Source organism: Poecilia mexicana, unplaced genomic scaffold (genome assembly GCF_051168715.1).
Source record: "Poecilia mexicana isolate PSO_F unplaced genomic scaffold, ASM5116871v1 scaffold_2, whole genome shotgun sequence".
Lineage (NCBI taxonomy): Eukaryota > Metazoa > Chordata > Actinopteri > Cyprinodontiformes > Poeciliidae > Poecilia > Poecilia mexicana.
In genome coordinates, this window is record NW_028263371.1 from 2578182 (window position 1) to 2596618 (window position 18437).

Genomic DNA, 18437 nt, shown 5'->3' on the forward strand with positions numbered 1-18437 from the left:
CAGTGGGCTCAGGGTGAAACAGAGATGAAGATAACTAGGGCCAAATCCAATTACCTTTTAGGGTTCTCTATCTAATAGGATCCTTAATGTGAAGGAGATCTGCAGATCGGACGCTCTGCCGCGGCTCGGCAAATGATAGACGGGCATCTTGCACAGAGGGAGAGAAAAGACGGAGCCTGAGAGATAGAAAGGAACGGAGAGAAATCGAACTCCCTTTTTTTATGGGGGTTGTTCATTAGGGATGAAATGTGGCGGGCTCAGGGGCACGAGGGCAGATAAGACGGTCCAGATAGGGGAAGAGTGAGCAAGACCCAAGTCATTTCTATTCTTCCTCACCGTGCTGTTCCTTTCTGCTGAGCCTCATCCTTTTCTCATGTAGCCCGTTGATTCATCTCCTGCTGCTATATGGAGTAATCGAATTGACTGTTGGAGAGACCCTGAAAGCCAGATGATAGCAGCTAATTACTGCTCTCCGCCTCAGCGTTTCCTCCACCGGCCTCGTAAAACGAGCCGGGGCCGTCTCCCCGTGTTAATGACATTAACATTGAGCTGAAGCTTGTTATGTTATGTTAGCGTGGTCTAGCTTCAACCATCAGACAAAAGACAGGCTGGACTTTGTGCTGTGGTGAAGAGTCCTCCAAGGAGAAAGTGCTTAGCATTTAGTTAATGGCTCTTCCACTGCATGCAGGACTGGAAAGGCTGTGAGGAGAAAGGTGCTGCTTTAAGAGTTTGGAAGATTTCCTTATCGTCACACTAAAGTTAAACTTCTTCCACAGATTAACTTTTATTTTCAGCACATCACAGGAGCAGCAATATGTGTTTTCCAACCACATAGCGCCATTTTGCAACTTCAGATGTTCTAAAATTGCTGTATATATCAAATATGACTTAAAATAAATTTGACTTCACAGTTTGACACCTTGACATTGGGCCTGTGTCTCTTTAAAAACTCCACTTTCAGGAAGTCATCACAACATGGCTCCTCTATTAACCCTTTAACAACGTTTGTACCAGCGTTTCACTGAGCAGTAGCTCCTATAATGAGCTCAGCAGATGCTCAGTTCCACCAGCTGTTTGCTAATTGCTGCTGGCTAGTCTGAAGGAGCTGACTGAGGGAGTTGTGGGAGAGGAGTTCTCTGTGAGGCAGAAGAAGGAGCTGCACCTCAAAGGTCAGTTGAATGGTTGCCATGGAGATTAAAGGATTTCTTAAACATGCATGAAAGAACCAAAGCAACACCAAGTATTTTTTTGGTGAGGAAATAATATAACATGATGTAAAGCTCAAAAAACTAAATTTGACATGATACCTCTCCTTTAACTAGGCCACTCAAAAGACTTTTAGTTACTTTGAGACAGAAGAAACGTAAAAGGTTAATTCAAACCTAAATAATAATAATTTTGGACTATACTGTAGATTTGTCAGTATTTCTTCAGCTAATTTTACACGATTCCTTTGCATGGATGATTTATGCATTTCTTTTTATACTAAAATGATGATCAGTAAGATAAAGCCGTTCGTATTTGAAAAATACGAAGTATAAAAACTGAATTTATCGGCTGAACAGAGGTGTGACTCCAACACGGCCCCATAGAGAGAGAGAGCGTCTCGGCTCCCAGAGGCTATTTTCACCACATTAAACTGATGGCAGCGCCCGGACTGATAGCTGCCACCTACTGTAGCTGGCTGTCATGTAGTTGTCGCAGCTGTAATGTAGTCTGTCAGCAGGGCCGGGCGCCCCGCCGTCCCATTATGGGCAAATCTGTTGTCGGGAAGAACGAGAGAGGAAGAGAACAGCAACATGCCTTTCCCAAGATTGTGCTGTGGAGAAAAAAAAAAAAAATAGGAAGAAAGTGAGAAACTTTACATATCAGAACAATACGGTTTGAATTTGTCGGATTATTCCAGCAGGCGCAGCTCCACACTGCTGTATTGGAGGTTGGGAGGGAAAGTAGGTTACAGAGGGTTGTTGGGGAGCCGCAGTCTCAGGCCTGCTGTCTTGTCAACATAATGAAGTCCCCAGGTACCTCCTGTACTGGTCCCATCATTATGTGTGACCAGCTAAGCCCAAAATATGACTCCTCTCCGCTGCTGCCTCTGCTTCTCTTTTGTCACTGCTCAGACGTTTTCTGAAGGTGAGCCTGCAGTGCTGGATCAAAGTGAAACATTGAGATTCTCGAGGCTTTGTCTGTGTTTTGCATCATGTTCTTTTCCGCGTTCTTATCCGTACTTGGCCTGTGTTGAACCTTTTCTACTGTTTAGTTGGAGTAGAAAATCCTACTGGGTATTTTTGGTTTAGTTTCTAGTGCCGGTGTCTTGGTACACTTAAAATACGACAAAACTATTCAGCAAGTAATAGGAGCTCGTTTTAAGTCAATAATTCTTTCATTTTGATTAAATATTTTTGGCTATAAGTAAAATAATCTGCCAGTGGAAGGAGACATTTTGGTTTATTATATAGGCAAAATGTCCTGTAGCTTTTAACTAGAGATGCATCCATCCAATATTAATATCTGGATCAATCCCAATACCGACAACAATTCCAGATCGGGAATCAGTGACAATGTGTCTGATCCATGAGCAGATCTATTCAGTCTTATTCTATGCTTTGCTTTTGAGCGACATCAGGATTTTTTTTTTTACTTCATATCTAGATTTCCTAATTACATTTTCTGAACCATTTGAGGTTTATTGCAGCTTTTTTTTTTATTTTTATTTTTTTTTTACGTTTTTGACCAACTTCAACCTCTTGTTTTTGTCAGTTCAGATCCAGTTTCTGCTGTTCTTCCTAATATCACTGTCTGAACAGATTAAAGTTGTTTTTACATGTTATTCAAGCTTGTGAGGCTGTTGGTGTATTTAAGTGTGCTGTACCGGTGCAGCTATCAAATAAATGAGTAATTCAGTACATTTATGTCTGCGCTTAAAAAATAAACTTAAGTCAAGTCAGCTCTGCTTTCCTGTACTGGATCAGTATCGTCTGATAATAAACCTCAGGTGTAGCAATCGGATTGTGCATCCCTAGTTATTTTTCATGAATACTAAGGAATAATCGACTTAACCAAGCTTCTATATCTTGCTGAAAAGTTACTTGTAAGTTACTTTTCTCTTATTTCAAGTGTTCTAAGACATTTGCACTAGAAACTAGACCAAACATACTTCGTCAGGTTTTGTTTTTGACTCTGTTGCAGCCCACATTCTCTGCTGCAGCTCTGTAATGTCACTTTAATTCCTCCGTCAGTCCATTTGTCATTTGCAGAAGATGATTCTCATTGTTTTTTTTTTTTTGTGATGCCTGACCTTCAAACACAGCTCGAGTTATTTTGCAAAAAGTGGCACTGCAGACAAACGTAGCGACAGGAGGGCGCGGTCCTGCAGAGACAGGGAGGTTTCCTACGCAGCGAAGATGAAGAGGCCTGCAGCCGCGCATGGTGACCGGTCCATTACAGATGGACCAGACGGGAGGAGGAGGGAGTCGCTTTGATAAGTGTAGTGGCTGCGTTAACCTTGATGGCCACTAGCATCGGGGGCTGTTGCCAGCAGAAGGGATATGTTTCAACTGGATTAGATTTTTTTTTTTCTTCTGACACAAGAGAAGGAAAAAAAAAATCAATACTTGGGGAGCACTGGATGACAGGGGCATCATTTCAGAATTGAAGTAGCTGTCAGACATTGTCATTTGCTGACTTTTGTTCGCCATTGTACTTTTAAGCCCTCATTTTTCTCCCCCTCCCCTCCCTTTCACTCGCATCTTCCCTGAGCCCATTGTCTGAATTCCCCCGGTGACGTTTTATGTTGCAATTTGAAAACTCGAGGGCAAGAGATCAAGTGCAAGAGAAGCTCTCTGAAACCAATTGGACTTGTTCAGAATGTACTTTTGCTTAGCGACCACCCCCCAACCCAAACCCCCATCCTCCTTTCTCATTTCGTCCTCTTGTCTCCCCAGACCTCCATTGTGCTCCAGGAGGAATTTATTTGTTCTGCATTTGCATTCTCTGATACTAGACAAGGACAAGCGTGATGGGTCGCCTTCTTCTGGACGCGTTCTCTGCCCGTTTGTAAATGAAACCCTCGGGGAGTGCTTGTCGACGGACGGGAGAAATGGGAGAGCCTGGTAGAGCGATAGACGAACCTCTGAAAGCTTCTAGCCCAGATGCGCCACCATTGTCAGGAGCACTTTAATAACGCCTCTGCTGTTTTCCTTCTTCCTCCCACTTTTAGACGCTCAGACATCCACTCCATCAGGGTTGTGGCGCAGTAATTCCTCTAGACCTTTTTCTGTCACTCTAATTCATAAACACAGGGCTGATATCTTGTAATGAGCTTCCTTTCTGTGGCCTGTTACACCGTTAACCCGCTCACATCACAGAGGAAAAGAGACAAGTTATCACATAAGTTCAGTATTAAACCCCAGGTTTCATTTTTTTCCTGTACTGATCCGTAGTTTTCAAAGTGTGGCAGAGCTATCTGCCAGCCCCCTCAGAGAGAAAATCACCAATGCCCTTCTCATCACTAGCTCAGTTTACGTTACACATGTGAGGAAAAATTTGTAAATCAGAAACCCAATTAAAATTGCACCTGAATAAGCTCGTTCACATGACCTGCCGAGGCATCATCCTCCAACTACATCCTATGCTGTCTTGTTTTTCATGGTTTGCGCCAGTGGCAACATCCAGTTGTTTACCATCTGATCCATATAGTGCAAAAAAGTGTTTCCATTCCAGTTTGGCAATGGAAACACTGGGGAAAAAACAAACAAATATAAACCTGATATTAGTGCCAAAACTTTGTATCAAACAAGTTGTATTGAATTGGGCAGGTTTCTATGAAAAATCAAAAAATCAAATCAAATTTTATTTGTATAGCACATTTCAGCAGCAAGGCATTTCAAAGTGCTTTACATAATTTTAAACAGTGAGAAAGAAAAATAAAAAGAAAGTAATAAAAAGATAAAAAGAAAAGATAAAATCATTCTGTTGGACTTCCTGTCCAATCAAGTTATATGATCTACTCAGATCTTCCATTTCTTAACACGGGTATTAGCCAGGCCCCGCAGCCTAACAGGACAAGGCCTCCAGCCTTGCAGCACCAGGCTCCGTCCGCCTGTTTCGCGAAAATTTTGCGCTAGAACTTTCGCTGTCCTACGCGGATTTTGTGCATTAGTTGGTTACCTGTTAGAGTCTAGAATTTACAGGGTTTTATATACGCGCAATGACCCCCAGTCACTCGCAAATACATTGAAGGCATCAATTGCCATAAGCAACTGTAAACAGGTGGATTTTAAGTTGAGATTTAAAGGCACCCAGTGTTTCAGCTGTTTTACAGTTTTCTGGAAGTTTGTTCCAAATCCGTGGCGCATAGAAAACTGAATGCTGCTTCTCCTGAAGCAAATTTATTTTTGAAATGTCAAATTTGCAACTTATAGTCAATGGAGACGCAGCTGCTGTTTGCAAAATCAGACAGTGATGTGTTAGAAAAAACTCTGGACAGGAAAATATAAGCTATACTAAGCTAGCTGTATACCTAGCCTAAGCTATCTATACAGGCTATATAGTTAGCTAAAGCTAGCTATATAACTTAAGTTCACGTAGGCTAGCTATACAAAATAGCTAGTAGAGTATTGAGAGGGATTCTGAAAGGTGTGTAAAATCCCTGTCCTGATAGCTGTCTAGTTTCTCCCTGTACCAGATAGCTTTTTCTCATCAAGTTATAATCAGTTCTATAATTCCCATGGTCTGCTGCTGGCCTCTGCTCTCATGTCTCCCGCCTGACTTTGCTCTTTCAATTGTGACAAATAAAGGTTTATTTATGTGAAAAGCAATATTGAGCACAATTTACATACTGCAGCTATGATCCTTGAGATGATTATTGTTCCCTCCTCTCTCCAGTCACCTCATTTCCTCTTCAAAACTCCACAACACATTTATATTTGTTTAATTTTTTTTTAACCTCAAATGGATTGTGGGAGACGCGACTGGGGCGTAAGTGACTCGATTAATGCCAGTCATTATAATTTTGTCTTCACTGAGCTGTCTCCCACAGTAGAGTGGGCTTCCGCGCAGCAGCACGACCCTGTCAGCCAGGCTGTGTAATGGGAGGTGCTGCCCGTGATTACAGTGTCGTAAGTCATAATGGTCCCGCTTGCCAGCAAGTTGTGCCCTTGTGGCTGTCTGCTTAGCAAGCTGACAGAGCGTAGTCCCACCACCCGGCCGCCTCTGCTGCAGCTGACTAACATGGACAACTTAAAACCTTTTTTTTTGTTTTAGATTTTTAGGTTTGGTTTTGAAATATGTGCCGAGAACTTCTAAATATTTTTTTGAGCTTATTAAAAAGTAAATATAAAATTGAATTGCACGTGTAGGCTTGTCACGATAACAAATTTTGTCGCAGAATTTATCGCGACAAATGACAATATTGTTGGTTTGAGACCATTTCCAATGAATATATTGGTAATGGCAGAATAATGCATGAATATCCTCATATTTTAAGATCATTATCCTTTAATTTCTAACGAACATTTCCCACTATAACTAGAAGACATTTTAGATATCCAAAATATATGAAGAACAGAAACAACAAATGTAAACTGTAGTGTTTGTAAGCAAAATTGTCCCTCAAGAAAAGCTGCTGGTTGAGGCCGATGCATTAGACTGAAGATTTTTGTCATCCAGTATTTAGAAAAAAGGTAAGAAAAACAAAATTATGCAAAATGAAATTATCTTGCTTGATTTAGACTTTCTTTTCTGTCATTGCACAAAGACACGAGAGTGAATCTGACAGCAAAATGTCGTTGCTTGGCAACCGGAGTACACAGAAAAAATGCTGAAAAACTTTGTGACTATAAATACTGTACAGTGTTAGACATGCAGGTAAACGATAAAATAAAATACAAAAAATACCAAAATATTTTGAATAAATATACAAATAAATTATTGCTAAATGTATATTAAGGCCCCAATAAAATCACTATTGAACTGAGAGAGTCTGAGCCTGTTTTCATTCATGTGACTAATTGCTTTATTACTTATGGCGATTTTCTAACTATTTCTACTTTGCACAGCATTCCAACAATTAAATGACCAGTTCCGTTTAAAAGCCCAATCACACACAAAAAAAAAAAATTTTTACACTGGATTATTATTTTAGTGAGCCTTTAGTAGAGGAGAACGCAGCATCAAGTATTTTGTGTTTTATTACATCTTTCATATTAACATGACACAATAAGTCCTTCATTAAACCCACATCAACGGAGTGACCCCTGGCAGCAACGCTGACTTGTCCTTTCCACTTACAGAGGAAACCCAGCTTAGCGTTTTAATGGCACGGCTCATACATTCAGCTTCTCTGGTTGTTGTTTTAGGCCGCCGTCTTCTGGATTTGGCGTTTTTTGTCCCGTGGTTGACTCTGGACTTTGGATATGAGCGAAGCTCATTACGGCGTGGAGGGCTTGGCTGTTTGGGCAGGTGATGAAGTGTTTGTTTATGGTTATGAGTTTGAACCCGGCACCGTTGATTAGTGCTGCAGACCTTGCATGTTTCAGGCAGCCACAGATGGAAATAGACTCTGCTTCAGGTCGCCGGATGAATTTGCATCAGTGTTATGAAACCCGATCAGTCGTAGCTGCGCGTTTTCAACTGCGTGGTCTGTTGTGATACTGGAATATTTTTTCTGCTGTTCAGTCTGGAATTTGATGCAAGGATCTTCCAGGTCTGGGAAAGTCTCAACGCAGCATGGAAATATAGGAAGCACTTTATTATAACTATACGTTATTTAGCCTAATTTAACCATTAATAATTAATCTTGAAAACATCAATTAAGGATGACTTAAAACTGCAAGATAATGGAGTACGTGTCAAACTCGAGGCCTGGGGGCCAAATCTGGCCCACCGTTGCTTTTTGTGTGACCCTCAAGACTCCAGGTTCCAAATTATGTCAGCCAGTCCTCCCAGTTTCCTGTGATTGTTGAAACTCATGTATAAATCAACAGATTCCCATGTTTTTTTTTCTCACTACTACATAACTGCAACTTTTCCACAAAAATGGTCAAAAACCATTGGGTTTAATGGACCACTAACTCCCTCCTGTAGGGGGCAGTGTTTTGTACTTTACAGCTCCGCTGCCTCAGCCTTATTTGATGTCAAGTTATTGGTTGATCCCTAATCGATGTGCCAATTAACAAAGTAGCACTTAACGTCATACTTAAATGTAAATATTGAAAATATTTCTAAATTGGCTCCAAAAAGTTTGTGGCTTTGTTGCCTAAAAGAAATAAATAAAAGCTCAGAATCCTAGAGGAACTGAACAAAGTGAAAATGTTTAATTTTAAGAACTACTTAAAATGCAAAGACAGCTGTTTGCTAATATTTTAATAGGTTGTTAATGGGTTTTATCAATACATTCCTGCACCACCGGCCCTTTAAGGATCTTGTTTTGGCCCAAAACAAAAATGAGTTTGACGTCCCCATAGTGGAGCGAGAATCAGGTCTCAGATGAAGATATTTAAAGCTTATAGACGGAGCCTGGATACAATCTCATCCATTTTTAATATACTAATAATAAATACACATCAAAAAGCACATCATACATTACTCATACAGTTCATAATAACTAAATATGCCCAAAACTATCCTACATAATGTGTGTATATGTTAGTACATTCATTTGAACATTTGCAATCAGGAATAAACGCTCAGATGTTGGTTTTGGTCATTGTGGGTAAGACATTTATGAATGTGTTAATTTCTACGTTATTATAACGTGCTACTGAAATGTAACTGACAGACTTTTCTTCCATTGTCCGTCCGTTCCAAGTGATGGTTTGTGGGAGGTTATTTGTTCTCTAGAATCATCTGCAGTAAACATACACAAAACTTCATTATTAACACCGAGTACAATTTAAAAAGTCTGTAATAAATGACAAATATGTAGGAACCCGGCAGCACCAAACACACACAGCCTCATGTTTAAAGTTCCAAGCGCTCGCTCCATCGTCTTCCTCCTGTACGCTGCTCATTTAGCCGTTTCCCAGTTCATCACGCCGGAAGGTCAGGACCCACTTTAATGTCACGTAAAGAGACATAGATTGATAATTAAAGGCACACAGCCTCTAAAACAGCTCCCTGTAATGTGATTTATGCCTATGGATTTCCTGTCAGATCTGAAATGTTGGCTCTAAAATGGAAGAGAAGGGCCTATTATAAAATGATTTACTGAGTTTTTTTTTTTTTTTTTTTTAAGTATGGGATGTTCTCCTCAGCTGTGCTTCTTCATTTCTAGATGCTGTATTGCTGCCAGGGAAGCAAACATCTTAAAGGGGCAGTGTTTTGTAAAATTGACTTTTTCAGCTTTACATCGTGTTACATTATCCAATCATCAAAAACATACCTGGAGTTATTCTTTGATGTTTTCATGCATGTTTTAGAAATCCTTTAATTTTCCATGGCAACCATTCACCCCTTACTGCTACTCCCCCACTCAGCTCCTTCAGACTAGCCAGCAGCAATTAGCAAACACCTGGTGGAACTGAGCTCATTATAGGAGCTACTTCTTAGTGAAACGGAGGTAAAAACTTTATTAGGGGTTAATAGAGGGGCCATGATGTGATGACTTCCTGAAGGCAGAGTTTCAGAAAGAGCAGGAGCTTCTTAAAGAGGCAGAGGTCCAATTTCAAGGTGTTAAATTGCAAAGTCAGATTTCTTTTGTTGTATTTGATATTTACAGCATTTTTATATCTGAAGGTAACATAGTTACTTGATTGTGCTATCAGGTGGCACTATGTGCCTGGAAAATACATAATACCACCCCTTTAAAGTTATTCTGATGAAGGCAGAGACACAAAATAGCACTACAGTAAGGGTTAAATGGCTGTTCAGGGTTCTTTGGTCAGATTTCTCATAAGAAAATGTAAAATGCGAACACAGTATGACTGGGTGGAGCTCTGGGTCAGCCACAAGCACCGGATGAATAGGAGGCTAAAAAACTGTCTCTGAAGTAGTTGTGAGTTTGTTTATAAGATGATAGCTATTCATTTCAGGAGGTGTTGCTGCAGAGTTCAAAGGCTTGTTCTGATAACGTATTCTGACAGAGAAAAATGGCCGCCTTGTGTTTTGTGGTACCGTGTGCTGGAGGGCATTAGAAAATGCATGTCCACTGTTATTAATCAACATGACAAGGGCAGAAATGACCCGCATGCTTTCCGTTTATTCAGAAGAGACCCTGTGAGTCTCGTATCTCTACTCTGGTCTGCACCTGTGTGTGTAGCTACAGATTTTATATTTTAGAATGCTAAGAAAGGGCAATCCTTTGAAAAATTTGGGCAAAATATGACTTAATTTGCTCTATGATTTGTTTTTCCCTTCCCTTGCAGTCGAACTGTGCCCAGTACGCAGCAGAGAAGCGAGATGAGGAGAAAATGTGCGACCACTTGATCAGAGCCGCCAAGTTCCGCGACCACATGACCTCCACTCAGCTCATCCAGAAGATCGTCAACATTCTGACTGACAAACACGGAGCCTGGGGAAGTTCGTCAGTCAGGTAAGAGCGAAACTGGAACAATAACCCGACATTAAAAAAGAAACACATTCTGCTGCTGCCATTCGGCCCCCATCTGGACGGAGGATTTAAAGGACTTGTCTTTTCATTTTCACATCCTTTTCTTTTCAACTCTGTGGGGGACCATAGATACACTGATCAAATATTAATATCTGTATCTGTGCTAATATTGAAAAAAGTTCTATATTAGGCCTGACATGCCAAAAGTACAGCCAAAGTGATTAATCGTGTCAAATTGATTATTGAAATAATCATTAACTAATGTGGTAATCAATTAATGGTTAACTGGATTATACAGGCTCAAAATAAGGTCAATTGCTGAAGGAACAACATAGTCAGAGCAGTAACTAAGCCAAAACTGAACAAAAATATGTACAACATTGATCTGTTAGTTTGTTCTGCCAAAGCTCTTCAGGTGAAAAAAGTTTAGATTCATGCTTACAAATTCTGTAGCATCGTTTGCTAATCATTTATTAATCAGTGAATCAAAAAATAATCATCAGATCAGCCTTATGCTGCATTGATCCAGCAGACAGGCTGAGCTTTTCACATGTTGATGACAGAAGTATTTGTTTCGCTGCTGATGAATCCTTTGCTATGAATGATCAGAAGTTCACTAAAGGAATGCTGTCATGGCATCCAAGGCAATAAAATGTTTATCATCTTACTTGTAAAATGATTTTAATTGTTTATTTGCATCTATTAATGTTGTATAGAAAGGTTTAAATGAAAAATCTTCAGCATATATACCACTATTCTGTATTTGATTAAGCAATTAATCATCAGAATAACCGATGACTAAAATAATCTTTAGTTGGAAACCTACGTAAAATAAAAATAATTTTAAAAAATACTGGGAACTTTTATAGCAATTGAAGTTAACATAGTTACTTGATTGTGCTCTAAATAGAAAACACCTAGCACCGCCCCTTTAATGTCCCATTTTACCAGTGAAACTTAAAACTGTTGCTGTGTTTCCAAAAGGTTTGTTTAAAATCATGTTTTCTGGCTCTGAGGAGCCAAATAGCGACAAAGAAGCATCGTACATAAAACCTCCTTAAAATTAATCATTTGGGAAGAAAGCAAAAACTGCACCTGTTTTCATTTCGCTTCATAAAATAAAATCTTCCACTGTTTCCCACATATACCTTCAACAGTCGCAGCTTTTTTTTTTCTTTTTTTTTTTTATAAAAAACCCCCGAAATTATTAAAGGTGAACCAGCTGTCGGCCCGCGCGCTGAATGATGCATTGGCCTGAGAGAGACATGAAAAGCCATGTGAACAAGCCGGGCTCCCATTAAGAACAGAGGGAACCTTATCCTCTGTGTTTGTTTGGCCAAATGGGCAGCAGAATCCAATGCGGCTATTCCCTAATGATGGCTGTTTGTGCAGGTAGTGTGTAATGGCTGAGCTACAGACGGCTGCTGGCTCATGCTTGTTAGGCCGAGCCGAGTCTCCAGAGACTCGTCTGGCGGGGCTTAGCTTGCCGTCGGAGCAGGAAGGCTATCTGTGACCTCCTTTTGCTTTTCTTTTTTTTCTTTATCTTATTTTTTTTCCTCCTGTAGCGGTCCGTGGTGAGCTGTCCATCCAGTGCTTTCCTTCTTGACTGGATCTCCCTTTGTCTTTGCTTTCTCTCCGTTTCCTCATGTATGCTCACATAACACGCTTCCATTTAGTATGGATATTGTGTTCTACGAGCCGCCGCTGCCGCCGCGCTATTGATGGCTTTCCTAATGGCTGCCGATAGGTGCAGGGAGCCACTGGCACTGGGCCTCGGAGCGCAGCCCTCTTTTAATAAATCACAATCAGTCCTGTGCCATTACATCAATATTTTTGGTCAATTACTGTGAAGGTCAGGTGGGTGCAGCTTTGCACTATAAAAGCTTGTGGTATGCAGACGCAAGAGAAACATCTGGTGCTGCAAACGCAACAAACACAGAAACTAAGAATGGGTTATGGGGAAACCAGCTCTCCACACCTGGATACCTGCAGGCATCGCAGGAATTCATTCGCTCTAATGCAACATCTGCACCTTCAGATCTACACAAAGAAACACACACAGCTTCTTCCCAGCTGTGAAATTGAAAAGCACCAACACACTCAAGGCAACGTGATGGTGTCCTTTCGCAGCCGAGGCGTAAAGCCTCCCCCTCCTCCGCTTCGCGCCGTAAAAATGTATTCCCTAAAGTTTCCGTTTAATAAAGAATCCGAAAATGAAAATATTATTTTCCTGCTGGCTGATGGGAATTGTTGTTTAGCTCACGGCAGGCATCTAATATCTTCTGACACGGTGTGTGACCTGCCTGAACGCAATTGGTGTGTTCATCATATCCAGCTTAGCGGGGCTTGGTTCTCTGGAGAACAGAGGTGTTTGGTGATTTTTTTCTTTTTTTTTGTTCTCCTTTGGACGGCCGTTCGCTGCTTGTCTGCGGTTCTCTCTTTCTTTATCCTCCTCTGTCACAACAAGCCAGTCATTTTCCTTCCCTTCTTGTCGTTTAGACTTTGCTTCTCTATCTGCTTCTGTTTCATTGTTGGATTTTCTTTATACCTGTCATTTTGATGCTTTGTTTGGTTTCACCTCTTCCCAAAACACGGACAGATCCACAACAAAGGCATCACTAGTTGAGCATATAATTGCACAAATTGGAATTGTGGAAATAAATTGGCTTAATGGCTTAATTTTGAAGAAAAACTTTTTGATAAAACGTCTTTGTGCTGGGATGAGGTTTTTCAGTTGTATCGAAATTTGTGTATTTTGCAAAACTGCAGTGGAAACCCTTTTTTGCATCACGTGTCACATGATCAACAACCGGATTTTACTACTGTTAGAAAAGGTGAAGAAAATGACAGGAAGTGGTAGCAGGGTTATGGTACAACACGTTTTTGAATTAATTATAGTGTGAACAAACTTATTCCCATGTGACTTTAAATTTCAACAATCCTTATTTGTCCCCCAAGCCCTGACAAAACTCCGCACAATTCAACACCATGCTGCTAGCGCTTCACAACAAATCATAGGCGGAAGGAAGGGTGCTGCCCACCACAAATAATGATCCGGGCAGAACACGGCGCGCTACATAATAAAACATAATTGGTAATATTTTATTTGAAGGGGGGTGAATAAGACTGACATGACACTGTCATAAACATGACATAACACATGTCAAGAACATGAATAAGCCTTCATGAATATTTATGACTGTTGTCATAAAGCGTCATTCGGTAAATTATAACACTTTTAATACAAAGTTGACATTATTCAAAATGTCTTTATGACAACTTGACATTAACCAGGAAATCATTACTGTTTAAACTTTACCTTTAATAACATAAAGTTATCTAATTTTTAAAGTGCAATCAGTAATACTTTTATAACAAATTTATATCAGTAATGATTTCTTGGTTAATGTCAAGTTGTCAAAGACATTTTGAATAATGTCAACTTTGTATTAAAAGTGTCATAATTTACCGAATGACGCTTTATGACAACAGTCATAAATATTCATGAAGACTTATTCATGTTCATGACAGTCTTATTCACCCCCCTTCAAATAAAGTGTTACCACATAATTTAACGAAGCTTCGAGGCAGATAAATTTTCCTCGAGAAATTTTAATAATCAAGGTACTCGAATCATTCTAGGAGTTTTCTGACTCTGCAGGCCTGAAGTCGTCGTTTCACTTCACCTTCTGCTGCTCGTCGACTGGATTTTACTTTTGGCCTGAAAACAAATGCATGCCACACTTTTCAGATTTGTATTTGTAGTTAATAATATAACTGTGAATCCTTTTCATTAACAATGCTGCATTAGCGCATTGACCATATACATGTGCAATTTAAATTTGCTTAATGGAAACAGGACCGTTTTGAAAAAAACTTGCTTTTCAGTAAAAAGTAGGCAGAGGTGTTTTTTTTTTGTTTGTTTTTTTTCCCAGCCGAATCAAAATTGGTTTATTTCACAAAATTTCAATGGAAACACTCTTTTTACATCAGACGGGTCACATGATCAACAACTGGATGTTGCAACTGGCGCAAACCGTGTAGAAGACAACAGGAAGTAGTCATAGGATGATGATGCAGGACGTTTAGCATGTCTGTGTGTAGCGCATGTGATTTTAATTGCTTTTCTTATTTAACTGAAACGCTGCAATTGCGAAATTGTTGGTGTTTTTTACATTAGTAGATCATCAGAAAAAAAGTTTTGCGGATATTTGTAATGAAAACACAGCTGCTGTCGCACAAATTCCCGATAAAATAGAAAAATGACAAAAATGAATATTCTATCAAGACACTGGACTTTGTTTTCTATCTCATCACCGAACCCAGGAAAGAGAAACAGCCAGCAAACATACACACACACACACACACACACACACACACACACACACACACCCCTACACACACACACACACACACACACACACACACACGTAACAACTGGCAGATATTTCATTTTCACTCCAACATTCTCCCCCTTCCTCCCGCTCGGGGCTCCGGTCCTCTGAGGACGCCGCCGGCTGCAGTGTTTATTTGGGTCAGGAATCATCTCATGTACATGACACCTGGACAAAGTTGACAGACAGAGAAAGGAGATGAGGGCAGATGATGGAGCACGCCAACTCGGTCCCAGCAGACACGCTCTGCTCTCGTCTTTCTCCCTCTTCTCACATCGCCTCTTTATTGCTTCCTAATGGGGCGGCTAACGTGCCGCAGAAGCCGGCTTTGCATGGTGAAAATGGGGAGTGTGATGTGATGGTAACGGCGGTGTTATTCCTGCAGTAGCTTTACGCCTTTATGGAAACATAATTCAGGTTGCAGACACCAGCAGCCTCCTTATTTCCAGTTTGTTCCACCTTCTGGTCTCCCTCCGCGCCTCCTTCCTTCCTTCCTCGGGTACGCAGCTCATTTTCTGCCCCCGTGCTGCTCTAATGGACACCCTTAGGCTAGAGGCTTCCCAGCCAAGGCACATCCATCTTTTGGTGTGTCACACTCCTGCCTGGCAAAAAATCTTTGTGATGTGCACTCCAATTTTTCTTCAATAAATCAAATCTTCCTTCCTTCAGAGAGACGAATGCGTTCGGGTCGGAGCGTTGCAGAGAAAATCGATGCGGGCAAAATTGAAACAGTATGCCTCCGTATTGATCGGCGGGGAGGGATCGAAAAGCAACAGCTTTGTAACTGTTCAGCAGGACAGTCAGCTGACCTGTAATGGACAAACTATTGATATCAGCATTTCTCTTATCTTGTGCTTTGTCACTTTTTTTTTACTAAGAAAAAAGGTTGATTCTTTCTGTTTAGCTAATGATGAAGAATAATGCCATGAATATCTGATAAAAACACTGAGGAGGAATTTTCTCATGCCTTTTCAGTTTCTATTTTAGCAGCGTTGCTCCATATAAAGGGATATTTCTCAAAGAAGATGGTTACGCAATGAGACAGAGTGAGTTGCATTTTGTTTTCAGTTAAGTCCATTGAACTCTATCCTGCTAAACAAATTTCTAGGTTTGATAAATGATCCTTATAGTGACATTTTATAGCACAGTCAAGTATCTGTTAACTTCAGTTGTAATGAAAATGTAACATATATCAGATATAACAAATTGCGATTTAGTGCCTTGAAATTGGGCCTCTGTCTCTTTAAGAAGCTCTGACTCTTTCTGAAACTCCGCCTTCAGGAAATCCTCACAACATGGCTCCTTTATTAACCCAACATTTTTACCAATGTTTTACAGAGAAGTAGCTCCTATAATGTGGAGTTAATGAGCATAGTTCCACCAGGTGTTTGCTAATTGCTGCTGGCTAGTCTGAAGGAGCTGAGTGAGGTAGAGCTGCTCTGTGAGGCAGAAGCTTGGAAACTGCAGCTGTGAGGAGGAGCTTCGTCTCCCAGGTGTTTTCACAGCTGAGTGGTTGTGATGGGAGAGTAAGACATTTTTCAAACAAGCATGAAAGAATCAAAGCAAAACTCCAAGTATGTTTTTGATAAAAAAATAAGATAAAATTTAAAAATGTCGATTTTACATAATACTGCTCCTTTTAACTGTTTTAACTATTTTAAATTTCTTGTGTGCAGTTTTCAATCCCTGAAAGATTGAATGAATGGATTTGATAGTCCCAGAGTTATTTTTATTCATAATCAGGATATAAATTGTGGAAACGCACCAAACTGACCTTCTATTTCTATTTAACCAGAACCAAAGGGAAGAGTATATAAACAGTTTATAAATGAAAACCAGGAAATTGGTACAGCCCTCTTTAGATCCTGATGTTTTCCTGGTTTCTCTCTCTACCATTATAACCCTCTAATTATTTACATTTTCATATCTAAACTAAATCCTTCACTTCATTTAGTTAATCTATGCCTGAAAAACACCACCACCCAAAAAGCTAAAGTTAAAGACGCACTCATCACAATGTGGGGATTTCTGGCTTATTTAAAATACTTACCTGCTGATACAAACATTTCCAGATTGCATTTTGTTGCTTTTCAGTTTGCTCAATTTTAGCATCAATAGAAACGCAGCCAGAGATACCGAGAACAGCCACATTAAATTCTCTTCACTCCAGTCAGGACCAACCGAGCTAAAACCCGACTGATCCCAATCAATAACCGATTTCTCTGTGCATGTCTAATACAATTGGTTCCCTCGTGATCACATGAGCTAAACCACCCAACAAGTGTTTTAATATTCACTCACTTCTGGTTTCGGCTCAAACCCAAACGACGTCACGGGGCCGGGCGTGCTGCAGCGAGGCCGTTTGTGTCAAGTATTTTGCTATATTAATGATTGCATGAGAAGCTCGAGCAGCAAGAATAATTTCCACTTGTATCCTCCTGTTGCGGACTTAAATCAAAATTATGGTGCATAATATTGAAAGTAATGCATGTGCTAAAGTCGTGGTCTGCTCAGTGTCTGCGCCGGGCCCCGGGAGTGTTTTATGGACGCGCTGTACATTACGATTGCGCTGGTACTCTGGACTCGCAGCTGAAAAAGGAAATGGGACTCCAGCATGTCAGCGGAGAATATAACCATAGGAAACAAGAGCATAACAGTTTAGGAAACACGGGCCGTCGGCTGTGCCGCGACATGGGGGGGAGGGAGGGATGAGGAGAAGGGAGAGGATGGATGACACGCAGCAGGAGAGGGGAAATGATCCGACTCAGAAGTATGAAGACGGGGAAGATGGCACTAACACTTTAGTACAACTACTTTTTTATATATTAAGTCTATTTTTGGTAAATTAACCACATTACAAAAAAAATAAAGCAAAATAAAATACTACTTCTGTCAGAGTTCCACAGAACATTATTTAAAATGGTACAAACTTTTTTGTGTGTGTGTTGGCATGTAACCACTTTTACTTTTAAAGGGACAGTACTATTAATTTTCCTGGTATGAGGTGCTATTTTATGTCACATTCAAGTAACTGTTACCTTTAGTTATAAAAAATGTTGTAAATATCAACAATGATTTTAAACAACTTAATTTAACATCTTGAAATTGGGGCTCTGTCTCTTTAAGAAACTCCTGCTCCTTCTAAAACTCTGCCTTGAGGAAGTCATCACAACATGGCTCCTCTATTAACCCTTTAACAACGATTTTCCCAGCGTTTCACTGAGGAGTAGCTTCTATAATGTTTGCTAATTGCTGCTGGCTAGTCTGAAGGAGCTGAGTTGGGGAGTCACAGAAAAGGGTGGAAGCTTGGAAACTTCAGCTTCATGAAGCTTTGCCCTTGAAAGCAGTACTTGGGCCATCCAGCATTTTTGCAAAGCTGAATGGTTGCCACGGGAGACTAAAGGACGTTTTTGATGAGGGAGTAACATTACAGTATGATCTGAAGCTCAAAAAGTTGATTTTTATGCTTTAAAAAGCAGTAATATACTGCTGTT

At 40.3% G+C, this 18437-nt stretch overlaps 1 protein-coding gene across 3 annotated transcripts in view; it reads left to right on the plus strand.

Moving 5' to 3' along the window:
- The window catches only part of lrba (LPS-responsive vesicle trafficking, beach and anchor containing), a 229719-nt gene that overhangs the window by 100004 nt on the left and 111278 nt on the right, over positions 1-18437 (plus strand). For all 3 annotated transcript variants that reach the window (XM_088008919.1, XM_088008921.1, XM_088008927.1), the window contains exon 36: positions 10365-10531. In XM_088008919.1, the coding sequence (XP_087865045.1) occupies positions 10365-10531 (167 nt within the window). The remainder of the gene's footprint in view (positions 1-10364; positions 10532-18437) is intronic.